Genomic DNA, 17748 nt, shown 5'->3' with positions numbered 1-17748 from the left:
CAACCAATGGCTGCCACAATGCAGTGTGAAAGCACCCTTACTGTGAATGCACAGATCATACCATTCCTGGACAGTGCAGTCTGACAATTATAAAGTTTTAGACAATCCATCAGCAAGGGGCCACACTGGAAAGACAAAGGCTGTTCAATGGTCCTCTGACAATGGTGGGCAGCGCATCTAATTAGCAGGAGTCAGCATATGTAACCCCAGCGACATCATACAGAGGCCATTAGTCCATGCAAAATTTCTCAACATAGTGACTGATCAGCTTTATAGATCAACTACCTAAAGGGACGAATACCATAAAAATTGCACCCAATATAAATTAATGACACTCAAAAGAATTAATAGGGAAAGTAAACATAAAAAGAAAAAAGAAAATTATATATTTCTGAAGAAAAGTAATGTGTTAACGATTTTTTTTGGGTTGCCTTTTGTAAAAAAAAAAAAAAAATGTAATCTCAAAATGTAATCCATGTGGTACAAGTGTATTCTGTGTGTATATCCACATGGCTTCCTTTTGCAATACGGGTTCGGTCCATATCCCCACCCCTGCAGCTTTTTTTGCAATTGATAAATGGTCATGTAGAGAAAAGCTAGCAGCTTTTTATCATGATTATGAATAAAGTGTGGGGCAAGAGGTTAATTTATCATCCGCTTTTCTAATTTCTCTTGCATCTTCTGATATTCTTGACTGTAAAGATCACTTCATCTTGCCCAGATACATCTTATTACATGGGCACGAGATGATATTGACCACCAGAGTTATTTACAGTTTAAAAATGTTTTGACAAAAACTGTTATTTGACCAGAGGAATCAGCAAAGGTACTGGATGTCATAACACTCACTAGAGATAAGAGAACGTGCTCAGATAAGGTATTATCTGATCATGCTTGAGGGCTAACCTAGTGTCTTCAGCATGCTCCAAAAATATTGTTCGAGTCCCCTCGGCCGCATGTCTCATGGCTGTTAGACAGCCGCAACACTTGCAGGGATTGCCTATTTGTTTGCCTGTTATTTTAATAAAGTTTTCATTTCCTGCTTGAAAATTATTGAAATTATTTTTCTTCATTAATTTTCAGATATTCTACATAAATATGTACATCTTAAAAATCTGGAAAGTTGGGGAGGTAAGAGGAGGAGGTCTCATTTTTTTAGATTCATGATTTACATACTTACAATTGCTGGATTAAAAGTGAAGCTTGCAGGCTGGACAGTAAGATGTGTCGGAGGCTCTGCTTTGGCTACGTTGCTGGACACCATGGCTGTTTGGGCCTGCAGAGTTGTTGGGACTTGTAGTGCTGCCTGTGGCTGTACAGCGGCCTGTAGAGCAGCTTGGGCCTGGACTGCTGGCTGCGTCTGATAAATAGTCTGGAGGGCTGGGGCTGCCTGAACGGGGGTTTGTAGGGCAGTATTTAGGACTGGTGCTGCTGTAAAACAAGGTGAAATAAAACAAATAACACAAATGAATCTCTATTAGGAAGGAACCTGTTACTGTAACAGAAAAAGACTATTGCATTCTTAAAATGAACCGGTCACGTGAAAAAAATGCAAGTTACCGTAATAGCATTTTCAAACTGCTCGGCACCTGCACTTAGACCCTGCTGAAATATATCCCAAATACAATTGTGGTACACATAATATATGTGGTAACCAAAATAGCAGGATGATTTAAAAAATGAAATACAGACCACATATAAATATTAATGTTTAGGACTTGTGAAAGACAACTGCAGCCTTAATAAGGAACAAACCAAAAAAACAAGCAGTCAAAGGTCCCATAAAAATAGAATTTTATTAACAATGCATATAAAATATGGACGCTACGGTACATGGAAACAGGGGGAAAAAAGATAGCGTGCACAAATGGCAAATAAGAGCCGGATACCTCATCCACACAGACCCAGGCTAGCCAGCCCTACAGAATGTCAGAGACCATTATGAGGTAAAAACTTTTATGAAAGGTCATGGGCGCATATATCAAACATCAGTGTAAGGTCAGTGTGGCATATAACAAACACAAGTGCAGAGCAAATGCTCATATACACAGCTTATAGCCAGAAGAGACTCCCCAATGTAGCGACATAGAAACAGTCATAGAGCAAGTGCTCATATCAGAGCCGATAATCAGGAGGTCTTGTGGCTTGCGGCATTACCTGGGAACTGTGGAAGCAGGGTGAAACCGGCCTACCCCGACGCGCGTTTCGGAGAGCTCAGCAACTTCCTCAGGGTAATATATCTCTCCTGGTAGCGTTCTGGTTTCAGTCACAGAAGCGGAGCCACCACGGAGTCAGTCACCGCTCTGTGTATAGAGAGCTGCGGCTGTAACCGCGCCGCCGGCACAGACTGACAGCCGACCGTAATGCTGAGCTGCTGTCTGTCAAGGTTGGAATTAGCGGTTACAGCCACCACTCTATACTGAACCCACACCGGCGCCGCCCCTGTGGCTGAAGCCGGAACACTACATGGAGGAATAAAGTTTATTTCCTCCCGGCAGTGGGGATCTAAGTGTGAGTGCTGGACATGTTTGTAACTCTATTAACCAGCAGATTAACCCCATATCTGCAGGTTAATAGTGTTTTTTTCACATGACAGGTTCCCTTTAAAATATAAAAATCATTGTCCAAGACCAACAAAAAATTCCACAAAAAATTGCTTATAATTTGGTGCAACATATGCACCATAACATACGTCATCTACACCATACTCATAACAACCAAGCACCATTATAAACTTACAGAGCAGGATTAACGGGAACATGATAGCTTCTCCAGGCCCCTAAGGTGCAACAATACATTTATTGCTACCTGCATACCCGACCTGATAAGCCCTTTTAATTTCCTTATTGATTTTAGCATAATCCAAAAAACAAATTTATAACTCTGGAGGCAATATGCAAATTATTGGGTGACTAGTAGTGGGGACGTTGTTTTTTAATCGCCCCACTAATCGTGTTATCATACCCCTGTAGGTGTGAGTGACATGATTTACAAGAGCAGCATTACCTCCAGCAATCTCTTTGAAAATCTTGACTCCCTGACAATGTGCAAGTCGCATATACAGTGTCAGACTGGGGAGCCAAGGGCCCACCAGTAACATTGACTTTGGGGGGCCCACTTTTCACCTGCATACAAATATTACACTCCCCGTGTTCACAAATATATCTATATATCTATATAATAAGCTAGGTAGTTTGGTGAATGAATGATGAGATGCTGCTTTTTTCTGTACAGAGTGAATCAAGTGAATTATGCCAAGTACTGCCATTACAGTGGGGTTGGGGGCCCAGATCTGCACAGGGGCCCACCGGGGGATTCCCCTGTTACCCTATGGGCCAGTCCGAGCTTGCGGATATACACACCTTGGCTTCTAGGGAAAACCACATTAACACTAATTAGGAAATCACCATTAGAGTTATAAAATTGTTTTTTTGGTTTTTTTTTATATGCCATAAGACAATATGAAGGACTTGCAAAAAAGAGTATAAAGATGGCAAGAGATACATGGTGGCAGATCGGGGTAGGGCCAGGAGAAGGGGTCAGGTTCCTTTAAGGGCTCACTCTGAGGAGTGTATAATATGGACGTGTGTGGCACCAGTATAAATCAGATCACACACTGACCGATGTAATTCAATTGGGCTATTCAGATGACATTTTTTTTCAGACTGATTGCCCAGTTCAAGCAAAAATCGAAGCATGTATTATTCTCTTCCATGTATCGGATGAGATTAATCCATTCAAGGTTACGTGTGTGCAAAATAAAATTAAAAAAAAAATCAGATACCAAACATCCATATTGCATCTGATTGTCACAGATACATTGCCATTATTAACTGAGGAAACTGCATTTAGTCTTGTACATGTTGATGTATAAACAGTGCTGAAAAATATGGACACATGGATGACAATACACATCAAAAATCAGCCGTGTTTTTTGGATGAAAATCAGAAGATTTTTCATATGCTTGTCTGACCCCGGCCTAAAGTCAATGCTACTACTGCAGCCAGTGATAAAATGACATAAAATATTTATAAAATTTCAGCGAAATACAGTAGTAAAAAAGTAAATAGATAAAAAGTCTACCCTAAAAACCCTGATAAAAATATAAAAAATATATATATAATTTTAATCACATATTTATAACAACTCCCCCACCAAAACATACACACACTAGGTATCCACGTGACCATAGCGACCTGGAAAATTACATAAAGCATGAATAGCAAAAAAAAATTCCTATAATTTTATCACAAAAAATGTAAATTAAACAGTACTTCATATATAACCTAAAATAACATTAAAAAATACTATAATTTATCCTGCATAGAAAAAGATCTATGCAGCCAAATTAGTCAAAAAATAAAAAAGTCGCTACAGAAATATGTAGAGGCAAAACTGTAGAATATTTGCTGCATTACTGAGCTTCTCAGGCTATACAGCACAGCAGTGAATGGAGCGATGAGCACATCTGCACTGCCAGCCCACTCACAGGGGGGACGTGAGGACATTTATTCTTGTTATCTAGGAGGGTCACAGCAGCCGGATCCCTAGTGGCCTGTTCTATTATTGGTAGAAAAACAACGCTGCGTGTTGCACAACGCTTCCCATCACATAATACAGAATTTGCATTGGATGTAGACGAGAGCATAGACTTACTCTGTTTTTAACCCTCCTCCCTTCCCCCATCCCCGCAGATAATGTTCTGTACTTGCACTAGCCTTTTTTTATACCACTGCACTGATGAGGGGTCGACTACGACCAAAGCTGCCAATCACTGGCTGCAATGTGTTTAGTTTAGTGACTGACTGCTGGAGTCCCATGTTTGGATGACATGTCATTTCGGCAGCAGGGTAAACGAGACCTTTCTGGACCAGGGAACAATTTGCTTAACGGGAGATTTGAGTATCTTGATTTTTACACATATGTACCGTAGCTGATTAGAAAGTTTTTCCGATGGCTGTGAAAACCCTGTAGGGCATGCTCACACGTGTATACAACAAACGAGTACTATCAGAGGTTTTATAGGATAGCACTAGGACCAATATTATTCTATGCGGCAGTGCAGATCAGAGTGCTGCCTAAATGAGGACATCCGAGTGCAGATACCCCCCAATAGATGGGGAAATCTTGTACTCCATCTTCTGCTCACCTCTGATACGATTCTACCTTCTGAGACAATCGGATCACACTAAGCTGACACTCGGATCAAACTCTGGTCAAGTGTTCAAAAACCATCTTTGTAAGTAGAATCACTCATTTTCTGTGCGAGTGTGGGTGCACAGGGCAGAGTATGGGATAAAACTTTCTATTGCTCCAGCACACCTCTCTGTAAGCGTTCTCATGCAGGAGCTCAGCGGTTCTGCCTGCTGAGTAGTGCACTTACTGAGCAATTTTTTACCGATTTATAAGGGTCCCAACATCTGGACCTCCACCGCTCGGTAGGAAGTGTAAATTGGGAAGAACATATTAAAAAAACAAGAACACTTTAAAGATCTTGTACAACAAAATTTAAAAGTATTACAAGTCGAAATAGAAAACAATGAGAAGCAATAGGCCCCGACTCTTCTTACCTTGCAAGTTTGCTAGAGGCAGTTTGAACATTCCACCAGCAGGTGGAGCAGCTGCTAATCCAGGAATAGTGGCTAGCGTTGCGGTGGGGAAGTTCCATAGAGCGAGACCCTGCTGGCCGGTCATTTGACCAGGAATAGTGATGGGGATAAGAACAGGTTGACTGACTGTCCCTGTGGGAGCCATCACGCCTGTGAAAAGTGTTGCTAAGTTTTCCTGAGTGAAGACCTTAAGACAAAAATAGTTTAAATTTTACATTTCTTTAAGAAATCTTTGCTGAATCTGAATCTTGATTAATCATTGATTAACAACGATTTCTTTACGTAACTTATGGAGGCCTGAACGAGGTCTAAGCAGGAGTTTTCTGTATTCCCTTTACTTTAAGGGGAACTTGGAAATCCTTACCTACAGATATAGTGGAGCAGCGGCTACAGGGAGAAAAGGGATGACTCTCTCCCAGTCATCGGGGTGGTGCAGGATGCAGTCACTGCTCACTACAATGATAGTGTGGCTGTAATCACTCCCTGGTACTTTGATTGACAGCCCGTTCTACATACAAATGCTGCATAAACACACTGCAGAGAAGACTGTCAATCTAAGCGCAGGGGAGTGATTCCAGACATCCTCTCTATAGTGAGCAATGACTGCTCCCCCAGCACCACCCCGATGATAGGAATAGAGGCACTGCACGGAGAATAAAACCTCATTTTCTGCCCTGTAGCAGATGCTCCAATAAGCCGGTTATACGGGATTTATATGCTATTTAAGTGCAGGTCTGCAGATAAATAGTGTTTATGAACATATAACAGGTTCCCTTTTAAATGGTTATTCCCATTGTAGACATCCATGGTATATACACAGGATATGCCAAAAAAGTTTGATCAGTGCTGGCTTGGTCACTTCTATAGGAAAACCCCACAAATTATTGATGGGCTGAAGTACAGTAGTCACAAGATTCGTCAGACAGGCCATCGTTACCAGACTGGTCCTTGTTTAAAGTCCTGCAGCCATGTTGTGCCCCACGAACCACGTCACCACTACAGCCAATGACCTTAAAAGTACATTGCTGAGTCCAGTGATTGACTGCAATGGTCACACAGGTAGTCAGGCATATTATTGCTGTAGTAGAGTATATAAAGACTAGCAGGAGCACTGGTGCTGGAGATGTTACAGGCAAGTATTGGGCCTTTTATTTATTTATGGTTTCTCCCAATCATTGACCCTATTTTTTTCTGTTATTGAAAAAAAAGGAGATTTTTGTGTACTCACCATAAAATCTCTTTCTCTTAGCCTTTAATTGGGGGACACAGAACCGTGGGTGTTATGCTGCTGTCCACTAGGAGGCGACACTATGCATAATCTGAAAAAGATTAACTTTGGCTCCTCCTCTGCAGTATACACCCCTGGACGGCGTCAGCCTTCTCCAGTTTTGTGCAAAAGCATTAGGAGGAATATACCAGAAACATAACCATGCCTGTAAGAAGGCTACCATAAACGAGCTCAAACAATATGAGAACCCAAACGTAACAACGGCCCGCAAGGGCAACAGGGTGGGAGCTGTGTCCCCCAATTAAAGGCTAAGAGAAAGAGATTTTACGGTGAGTACACAAAAATCTCCTTTACTCTGTCGCCTTATTGGGGGACACAGAACCGTGGGACGTCCCAAAGCAGTCCCTGGGTGGGAAGCAGTGGACGAATATTGTACTGACAGTTCCCTAAATTTGGGGTACTGCCGCCTGCAGGACCCGTCTACCCAGGCTCGCATACGCTGAGGACTGGGTATGCACTCTGTAGTGTTTTGTAAATGTCTGCAGGCTAGTCCAAGTGGCTGCCTTACACACTTGATGTGCCGAGGCTTGATGCTGAATGGCCCAAGAGGCCCCTACCGCCCGCGTAGAGTGAGCCGTGATACCGGCCGGAAGAGCAGAATTGTTAAGGCGGTAAGCTTCTTGAATGGTGGACTTGATCCACCTAGCAAGGGTGGCGTTGAAAGCCGGTAGGCCCTTGCGAACGCCTTCTGGAAGAAGGAAAAGTGAATTAGACTTCCGGAAGGGAGCAGTCCAAGACACGTAAATACGCAATGCCCTGACAAAGTCTAGCGTATGCAGAGCCTTCTCCACTCTATGAACGGGAACCGGGCAAAGAGATGGTAATGAGATTTTCTCATTGAGGTGGAAGGTGGACACAACCTTCGGAAGGAAGGATGGCACTGTACGGAGAACCACCTTGTCCTGATGAAAAACCAGGAAGGGTTGTCTGCAGGAAAGAGCTGAAAGTTCGGACACCCTGCGTAGCGAGGTGATTGCCACCAGGAAAAACCACTTCCTGTGATAGAAAGCGGAGTGAGACCTCCTTTAGGGGTTCAAAAGGAGGTGTCTGTAGTGCTGTCAAGACCAGGTTGAGGTCCCACGTCTCCGACGGATGTTTGTAGGGGGGAACCAATCGAGAAACCCCTTGGAGAAAAGTCTTCACTTGCGGCTTGTTAGCAAAATGCCTCTGAAAGAGCACTGAAAGCGCTGACACCTGGCTCTTAAGCGAGCCCAGGGATAGCCCGGCGTCCAGGCCTGACTGAAGGAAACCGAGGACCTTTGGAAGAGAATAGGGGAGTGGGATGTGCCCACGAAATTCGCACCATGTGAAGAAAGCCTTCCAGGTACGATAGTAAGTTTTGGCTGAAGTTGGCTTTCGAGCCCTGATCATGGTTTTAACAACGTCCGATAAAAAACCTGCTTGGGTCAAAAGCCAGGTCTCAATGGCCACGCAGTCAAATTGAGAGCCCCTGATTTCTGGTGGAAGAACAGGCCTTGTGACAGAAGTTCGGGACGTGTGGGGAGACGCCAGGGAGCGTCTGCTGTGAGTTTCACTACGTCGGCGTACCATGTACGCCTGGGCCAGTCTGGAGCGAATAGGATGGTGGGGAACACCCTCTTGTTTGATCTTCCTCAGGACTCTGGAAATCAGGGGAAGGGGTGGAAAAATGTACAGAAGCTGGAACTGGGTCCAGTCCTGAACCAGGGCATCTGCTCCGAGCGACTGCGGATCGCGCGTCCTGGCCATGAAATTGGGAACTTTGGCATTGAGATGGGATGCCATCAGAACCACGTCCGGGGTCCCGCAACGATGGCAGATCTGATGGAAAACTTCGGGATGGAGAGACCACTCCCCCGAGTCCATTCCTTGACGGCTGAGATAGTCGGCCTCCCAGTTGTCCACACCCGGAATGTGGACCGCAGAGAGTACCGACCTCGCATTCTCCGCCCAGTGTAGGATACGTGTTACTTCGTTCATCGCCTGGATGCTGCGGGTGCCGTCTTGATGGTTCACGTATGCCACCGCCGTGGCATTGTCCGACTGCACTCTGATATGAGAGTCTGCTAGCAAGTGATGGAAGGCTTTCAATGCCAGGAAGATGGCCCGAATTTCCAGGATGGTGATGGGCATGGTCACTTCCATTGGTGACCACTTGCCTTGCGCTCTGTGATGTAGGTGTACCGCGCTCCAACCCATAAGGCTTGCGCCGGTGGTCAAAACCTTTCAGTGACCGGAGAGAAAAGGATTTTCCCATTGCAAGCGAGGTTGGCTGGAGCCACCAGTGCAGGGACCTCCTGGTTTTTGCTGATAACCGGAACTCTCTCTTGAGGGAGAACAGATTCCTGTCCCAGGACTTGAGGATGGGGTCTGAGGTGAATCTGGGCAAATGGTACCACCTCCATTGCTGCTGCCATCCTGCCCAGTCCGCTCATGGCATACCGGAGAGATCGGGGGAAACCGCGGAGGAGAGTGTGAACTCCCAAACGGAGGGCCAGTGCCTTGTCCCTGGGGAGGATCACCAGACCCCTGGAGGTGTCAAATAGCATCCCCAGGAAGGTCAGAGACTGACTTGGGGTAGTCGAGGACTTCTGTAAATTGACTAACCATCCCAGGCGACAGAGTGTCGATCGTGATTGAGACTTTGACCTCGCAGTCCTTGAAGGTGGGGGCCTTGATGAGGAGGTCGTCCAGGTATGGAACGACTAGTATGCCTCTGGAGTGCAGAACGTCCATGGTAGCTGCCATGTCCTTTGTAAATGTTCTGGGAGCCGTGTCGAGACCAAACGGGAGGGCCACAAACTGGTAATGGTCTTGGTTGATTGCGAGTTTGAGAAATCTTCTGATGGGCGAAGAAATCGGTAAATGCAGGTATGCGTCCTGTATGTCTATGGAGGCGAGATATTCTCCTTCCTCCATGGACGCAACGATTGACCGGAGGGATTCCATGCGAAGGTGACAAACTCGAACATACTTATTCAGTTGCTTGAGGTCTAGTATGGGTCGGACGCTGCCTCCCTTTTTGGGCACCACGAACAGGTTGGAGTAAAACCCTCGTAAGCGCTCGTCTGCTGGAACCGGTATTATGACTCCTGCTTGCAGGAGGGATGAAACCGCTTGATGGAAGGCTTGAGCTTTGAGTGGAGGTTTTGGAGGGACAGAGAGAAAAAACCTGTGCGGTGGGCTGGTAGTAACTCGATCTTGTATCCTGAAGACACTATTTCCTTGACCCACCTGTCTTCTGTAATAGGCAGCCAGACCTGCTGAAAGAGTAGCAGTTGTCCGCCTACAAGTGGGGTGTTTTCCGGAGGGGATGAGTAATGATGAATGAAAAGTCTGAGCTTTCCCTCCCTTGGATTCTGCCTGGCTTTCTTTTGACTGCCAGTTTCTGTCCGGCCTCTGTGCCGTCTGTGTGTTGTCCCTGAGAGGGGAACTGTTATGACTAGCCTGAAGAATTCCGAAAGGATCGGAAACGAGATTGATTACGTCTTTTAAACGTGTGTTTTGGTTTCAGCTGAGGGAGGGAAGTACTTTTACCCCCGGTAGCATTGGATATCATTGTATCCAACTTTTCACCGAAAGGTCGGCCCCTGAAGTACGGGAGATTTGTTAGGGACTTTTTTAAGGCCGCATCCGCTTTCCATTGTCTTAGCCAGAGAATATGCCGAATTGTGATGGCATTTGATGCTATTTCCGCTACCCCTCTTGCAGAATCCAACGCTGCATGGACCATGTAATCTGTGACTACTGCAATTTGCACCGCCTGGTCCGCCAGCTGAGGATTTGAAGCTTGGAGGCCCTGTTGTAATAGATCAGCCCAGGCCATAATGGCCTTGGCTGCCCAAACTGAAGCAAATGCAGGAGCTAAAGAGGCACCTGCCGCCTCGAAGATTGAACGAGCCATGCGTTCTACCTGTCTGTCTGCTGCGTCCTTGAGGGTTGAGCTGTCAGGCAGCGAGAGAAGTGTTTGCTGTCAGCCTAGAGACTGGAGGATCCACTTTAGGCGGATCTGTCCAATCCTTAGTGTCCTTCTGTGGGAAGGGGTACTTTGCTTTCAAGTATTTGCGATTGGCGTTTTCTCAGGCTGCGAAAAATGCTTAGAAAGTTTTTTTTTTTTTTTGAAATTCCGGGTGATCAAGAAAGACCTCAGATGGTTTCTGAACACTTTCAAAGGAAATCTTGTATTCTGGTACTTCAGGGGTTGGATAGCACCCGAAGGATGGAAAAGATTATATCCTCAACTAGCGCAGCATTGCTAGGGGGACAAGGGAGCAGAGCGTTCCTTGTTTCGTTATCTGAGTTGGGAGTCACATATGCCCTCTGAGTCTTGTGTGGTCTGGGATCGTTGTGGAGATCCACATTGTCTCTCTCTATCAGGGGACGGTCTCGGTGACCTGTAGCCACTGTCTCTCCCTGGAGGGGGACGACCTAGTGCTATGTGAGGACGCAGATGAACGCGACCTGTGGGTCCGCTTACGTCTCAAAATGTCGTAAGTGGCCTGTTCCTGATACCGGACGTCCCTTTGCTGGGTATCGTTCATAGTCGAGACATGACCCTGCAGAGCCTGCAGTAGTGAGGAGGTCAGGTTATCTATAGACTTTGTTATAGACTGCGACATCTGAGTCGCCCATTCTGGCGCAGTAGCGGCCGCAGAAGCGTTGCTGTTCTTTGGGTACAGTCCCAGCAGTGCGGGTACGTGCTGCCGCTGGGGAGAGTGGCCTTGCAGGCTGTGCAGACTGCGCAAAAGCAGTCTTGCCTGGTCCTTTTTTGAGCCCGACATAGTAACTATTCGCAGAGGCCCTACAGGTGTATCTACGCAGAGGAGTAGGGGAGCGTTATAGGTTACAGGAACTCACAGCTGAGTACAAAGAACCCAGCTGTGATCTTACCCCACCGGTGCTCCCCCTAGGTCCAGCGCTGATAAATCCTCTTGTGCCCCCCAGAGACTGCTGTGCTGCCTTCAGTTTCTTCAGGTGCAGCAAGATGGCCACCGGATTCTGAGGTGGAGGGGGAAGGGGGCGGAGAGCTGAAAAGGGCGCGCGGAGCTATGTAAAAGCGCGCCCTTCCTGTCTCGATCCACCCCTTCTATGACACTGTAGTGTCATTTTTCATCATCCGGGGGCGGGCCGGGGGGCGGGCCGGGGGGCGGGAATAAGGCGGCGACTTCGGCTAGGCCGAAGCCGCGGCCTAAATTTGATAGCTCATGCCCAGAAGGGCTCCAGGACGGCGCGGTTGTCTGGGGGAGGGTCGGATTCCAACCAGACCCCCCCGGATTGAACGGTAGGCTAGCAGTGGGGACATGAGCGCCACCTGGGCCCTGTGGGGGGTCCCTTTGAGGCGCTATGCAGCTGGTGCTGCCGCAGAGACAGGGGTGTCGGGAGCCCTGTCTCTGACAAGTGCCATGCCTGCCTGCACCTCCCCCGGTCCAAACAGGAGCCCGCAGCTGGGCCGGGGTCCCTGGACATGTAAGTGGCCGAATGGTGCCTGGTACAGGCTCTACCTGCGGTGTCTCGACCTAATGCCCCCAGAGGGGGATTAGGGAGGGTGCTGCTGTCACCGTCAGGGGGCTTCGTCCTACCCTCGACCTCAACCCAGAGCCCAAGGAAACTGGGGAAGGAGGGGGGGGGTTCTCGACTTCAAACCAGTACCCGAGGGACTGGGGAAGGAGCGACATGGGGAAGAGCCATCTCGACCTCAACCGGGTACCCCTTAATAGGGGACCGAGGAGGGAGGCATGCCGGGGGTCTCACTGGAGACCCGCTTTTCTTCATCTGTAATCCGTTGAAAAAAATTAAGGAAAAAAACGGAAGAGAGAAAAAAATCTTAGGTGTGCCTCCTTGCGACACTAAGCAAAAACTGGAGAAGGCTGACGCCGTCCAGGGGTGTATACTGCAGAGGAGGAGCCAAAGTTAATCTTTTTCAGATTATGCATAGTGTCGCCTCCTAGTGGACAGCAGCATAACACCCACGGTTCTGTGTCCCCCAATAAGGCGACAGAGTAAAACATTTTTCTAAGCTCTGTATATGTTTTTAGATTTTAGATTAAAGAAAAACAACCAATCTGAATAGTCTCATGTACTTTCATCAAACAATTAGTATTTTCATCAAACAAATAGAGGCATTCCCCCTAATAGAAGACTTAAAAATGGTGAAGAAATGATACACTGACCTGTTTACTCATACATAATAAAGTGGCTGAAGAGGCTCCCCGGACCCTTATTATTTACCTAAAATACACAACTAACTATAAAGGGGTACAGTGGGTTCCTCAAAAAACGGCCGCTTGTGGGAAAACCTATTTAATAATAATAATGTCCATAAAATCCCTCTCTTGGTGCATCAATATATAAAGATGCTATGTTCCCTAAGAATGTTTATGACCCACCAATATCAGGCCGCACTGTTACCACATACACAATAAACATGTCCCATTATAAACTACTAGGGGGAAAGGTTTACATCTCACCTGGGGGGCAGTCTGTAAAGCAAAAGATGCAAGGGTCGCCTGAGGATGGTTTGCGGCATGAGTGAAAAGTGTTGGCACAGAAGGAGCGACCAGTCCGGCTGAAGATTTCACTTCACGTCCAAAGAGGGAAACAAAAAAGAAAAAAAAAAAAAAGGAAAAACAAACATTAGCAATCTGATGATAGATTTATATTTAGAAAAAGTGGAGCTAGAAGACAAAAGACTGTTGATCAGAATAGCCGCTGGAGACTATGTGTCTCGGCTGACCAGTCCTGAAGATCTTCTCACCTCCTCGCTTCCCAACACTGAGAGGTCTCTCCCTATATACACACACACATAGAGAAACCTATCAGTCTAGGTGAGCAGGGAATGGAGAAACAATCATGGACCAGCCCCTTGGATTAGTCATCAGAAATGTTTAGTCCTTCCCAGAAGCTTGACTCGGATTTATGCTGCCAGAAGTTCGGGCAACATGAATCTGTTGTCAGGTCTCCATTTAAAATTCAAGTGGAAATGCCTTGGCCTGCAATATTGTTCCACTAACAAGTTTGATGATACAGAAATATTATCAGGGGTCTGAGTGTGACCGGGAGGGAACACCAAATCACAATATACCCGAATAAGGCTATATTCACACAAAGGTGTTTTTTTATGTTAATTTTCAGCTGTGTTTAACAGTACCAGCAAAGTCTATGCGATTTCAGAAATCTCATGCACACAGCTTGTTTTTTGTGATTTAATTGTTTTGTTGCACAATAGAGCATGTCACTTCTTTCAGCAATTTTTAAGCATTTTTCACCCATTGGAAGTAATGGATGGCGGTTTAACATCCTGTCTTGGTTACCTGAGATGGCAGTTTGGATTAGTACAGTTTTATTAAATTAGTGATGTGTATAAAGTTAACATTGGCCAACCAAGGTGTGAGATTGAACAATGCCTGAGCAACTCAATTGCAGACCAAAGTGCAAAAGTGAACAGTGTCCTACAAACTCAATGCATTGCCAGTGTCATAGGGCTCTTTCACATGTCCTGATATTTCCAGTACTGGAAAAAAAGTGTCTGGGTACATGTGTTTAATGCGTGTAGCAACAGTGTCCTGCAACAGATTCACATGTACAGCAGCCTGGGAATCAGCAGTACAGTTTGCGCTGTTCCCAGGCGCCGGGTGCTGAAGACAACTCATATCACTGTCCTCTGCTTGTGCTGCAATCAGCGCGAGTAGGGGACAATGTTGAGAGTTGTATTCAACTGTAAACAGCGAGAGCAGGCGGCAGCTGATAGGAGTATTCAACAGCCACCGTCTGAGTTATAAATAAATACATTTTTTTTAAGTGACATGGGGTTACCCTGTATTTTTGATAACTATTCAGGCAAACCTCACAGCTGTGGGCTGCAACCCTCATTGTGAGAAAAAGTCACTGAGTTCACCGCAGTTCACTGTGACATTAACCCCACAAATATGAATCCCACTTGCCACCTCCACAGGGCAAGTGGGAAGAGCCAGGCAAAACGCCAAATTGGTGCATCTAATCGAAGCACCTTTTCAGGGTGGCTAGGGGCTGCTATTTTTAGGCTGATGGGGGGCAAGCTGTTTGCTTTAGCTTGGTTGGTTGTTAAAAATGGGGGAGAACTCCATGCCGTTTTAGAAAATTATTTATTTAAATAATTAAAAAATATGGTGTGGGGAACCCTCTATTCTTGATAACCAACCTTGCTAAAGCTGACAGCTGAGAGTTGCAGTTTTGACTGTCTGGTTATCAAAAATACATGGGAACCCCACATCATAAAAAAAAAAAAAAAAGTATTTATTTATAGTATGGCCGCCTGTTCTTGCTGTTAACAGTTGAATACAACTCTCACCATTTCCCCCTGCTAGCACTGACTGCAGCGCGAGCAGGGGACAGTGATGCGGGTTGTCTTCAGCACCCGGCGCCAGGGAACAGCACAAACTGTACCGCTGATTCCCAGGCGCCGATACGTGTCACACTGATGTCATTCATATGTTATCAGTGTGCGGGACATTTTGCAGCTGAATGGATCTATGTACAGTGAAGGAAATAATTATTTGATCCCTTGCTGATTTTGTAAGTTTTCACACTGACAAAGACATGAACAGTCTATAATTTTAAGGGTTGGTTAATTTTAACATTGAGAGATAGAATATCAAAAATAAAATTCAGAAAATCATTATATAAATCTACTTGCATTTTGCAATGAGAAATAAGTATTTAATCCCTCTGGCAAACAAGACTTAATACTTGGTGGCAAAACCCTTGTTGGCAAGCACAGCAGTCAGACGTTTTTGTAGCTGATGATGAGGTTTGTGCACGTCAGGAGGAATTTTGGTCCACTCCTCTTTGCAGATCATCTCTAAATCATTAAGATTTTGTGGCTGTCGCAATTCGAAGCTTCAACTCCCTCCATAAGTTTTCTATGGGATTAAGGTCTGGAGACTGGCTAGGCCACTCCATGACCTTAATGTGCTTCTTTTTGAGCCACTGCTTTGTTGCCTTGGCTGTATGTATGTTTTGGGTCATTGTCTTGCTGGAAGACCCTGCCACGACCCATTTTTAATGTCGTGGCAGAGGGAAGGAGGTTGTCACTCAGGATTTTACGGTACATGGCTCCAACCATTCTCCCATTGATATGGTGAAGTAGTCCTGTGCCATTAGCAGAAAAAAAACACCCCCCAAACATAATGTTTCCACCTCAATGCTTGACAGTGGGGACGGTGTTCTTTGGGTCTGTGACGCCTCTGGCTAATACGTCCAAGAGTGGACCCTCTGGGTCGCGGATCCGGAGCCCCTGGGCCGAGCGCACCTGGTGAAGACCGACCCCTGTACAGGGATCGTTAGGGGCAGGACCGCAGGGGGCGGAACCGCGACAGCCGGAGCCAGCAGGGACGACTCGGAGGACAGGCAGACAGAGCAGGAATAGCGGGGTGGAAAGGCGGAAGGTAATGGCTAGGAGACTACAGGAAAGGTTCAGCGGGGACCACGGGGAGGAGACAGACAGACGGAAATGGACCAGGAAAAGGGCAGACAATGAGAACAGCAAGGATAGGCAGGGTACACTAGAAAAGGTATGGCCGATGGGTGCTGAAAGTCACAAACAATCACCAGGCGCCCTCAGAATAGAGCGGACGCCTGATATATGCGGAGACCGGAAGTGCGCCCTACAGACCCTCCCCTTAGCGACGCCCCCTACCAACAGAAGAGGCCGGGGGAACGCGCGTGCGCGGCCTAAGGCCGGCGCGGTTACCCGTAGCAGAGCGGTGAGCAGCGCGGAAGAGCGCGCGGACAGGGGGACGCAGGTGAGAGGAAGCTGCGGCGGGCACCGCCGCTGAAGGGGCATCGGCGGGCACGGCCGCCGATGTCACAGTACCCCCTCCCATATGTCCTCTCCTTCTGAGGTTGGTCAGAAATCTTTTCATGATAAGGGGGGCATCGACATTCTCTCGGGGCTCCCAGGACCTCTCCTCTGGGCCAAAACCCTTCCAGTCGATAAGAAAAAGAGTCTTACCCTTGACCCTTTTCATAGCCAGAATGTCCTTTACCTCAAAGACATTGTTAGAACAAATTGGCGAGGGAGGGGACATGGAGGTTGGTTGGAACCGATTCAAGACCACAGGTTTAAGGAGCGAGATATGGAAGGCGTTAGGGACCCGGAGTGATGCCGGCAACCTCAATTTGTAGGCTACTTTGTTAATGCGCCCAAGTACTTCAAAAGGCCCGATGTACCGAGGACTTAATTTGTAAGCAGGGACTTTCAGGCGGATATGTTTGGTAGAAAGCCAGACTTTGTCCCCGGGATGGTACGGGGGTAGATCCCTTCGTCTCTTGTCCGCGTGTTTCTTAATTCGGATGTTGGCTACCTCGAGCGCCTCTCTGGTCTCCTTCCAAATTTGCGAAAACTCCTTGGCGAGAGTGTCTGCTGCAGGAACTCCAGACGATGCGGAAAAGGGCAATGGAACCCCAGGATTTAGCCCAGTTACCACAAAGAACGGTGTCTTGGACGTTGATTCGCTGGAATGATTATTATGAGCGAATTCCGCCCAAGGTAGAAGAGAGACCCAATTATCCTGATGGGCGTTAGAAAAGTGGCGTAAGTAGGTGGTCAGAATTTGATTAATCCGTTCCACTTGGCCGTTGGTTTGAGGATGATACGCTGAGGAGAAGTCGAGAGACGTGCCCAGGAGCCGACAGAGGGCCCTCCAGAATCGGGAAGTAAACTGGACCCCTCGATCGGTCACGATTCGCAGAGGAAGACCATGTAGCCTGAACACGTGGTGGATAAAGATCTCGGCCAACTTTGGAGCAGATGGCAGTCCGACCAAGGGAATAAAGTGGGCCATCTTGGAAAAGCGGTCTGCGACGACTAAGATGGTAGTACATCCAGCAGAGCG

General features: G+C 46.8%; 1 protein-coding gene across 4 annotated transcripts in view; it reads right to left on the bottom strand.

Moving 5' to 3' along the window:
• Window positions 1-17748, bottom strand: part of POU6F1 (POU class 6 homeobox 1) — a 165481-nt gene that overhangs the window by 73586 nt on the left and 74147 nt on the right. For all 4 annotated transcript variants that reach the window (XM_073576736.1, XM_073576735.1, XM_073576734.1 and 1 more), the window contains 3 exons: window positions 13345-13454; window positions 5572-5797; window positions 1181-1431 (listed from right to left, as the gene is read on the bottom strand). In XM_073576736.1, coding sequence (XP_073432837.1) covers window positions 1181-1431; window positions 5572-5797; window positions 13345-13454 — 587 coding nt within the window. The remainder of the gene's footprint in view (window positions 1-1180; window positions 1432-5571; window positions 5798-13344; window positions 13455-17748) is intronic.

This window comes from Dendrobates tinctorius, unplaced genomic scaffold (assembly GCF_039654945.1).
Source record: "Dendrobates tinctorius isolate UK_male_01 unplaced genomic scaffold, ASM3965494v1 ptg000051l, whole genome shotgun sequence".
NCBI lineage: Eukaryota > Metazoa > Chordata > Amphibia > Anura > Dendrobatidae > Dendrobates > Dendrobates tinctorius.
Note: the sequence above shows the minus strand (reverse complement) of the source record. Positions and strands in the feature narration are given on the sequence as shown.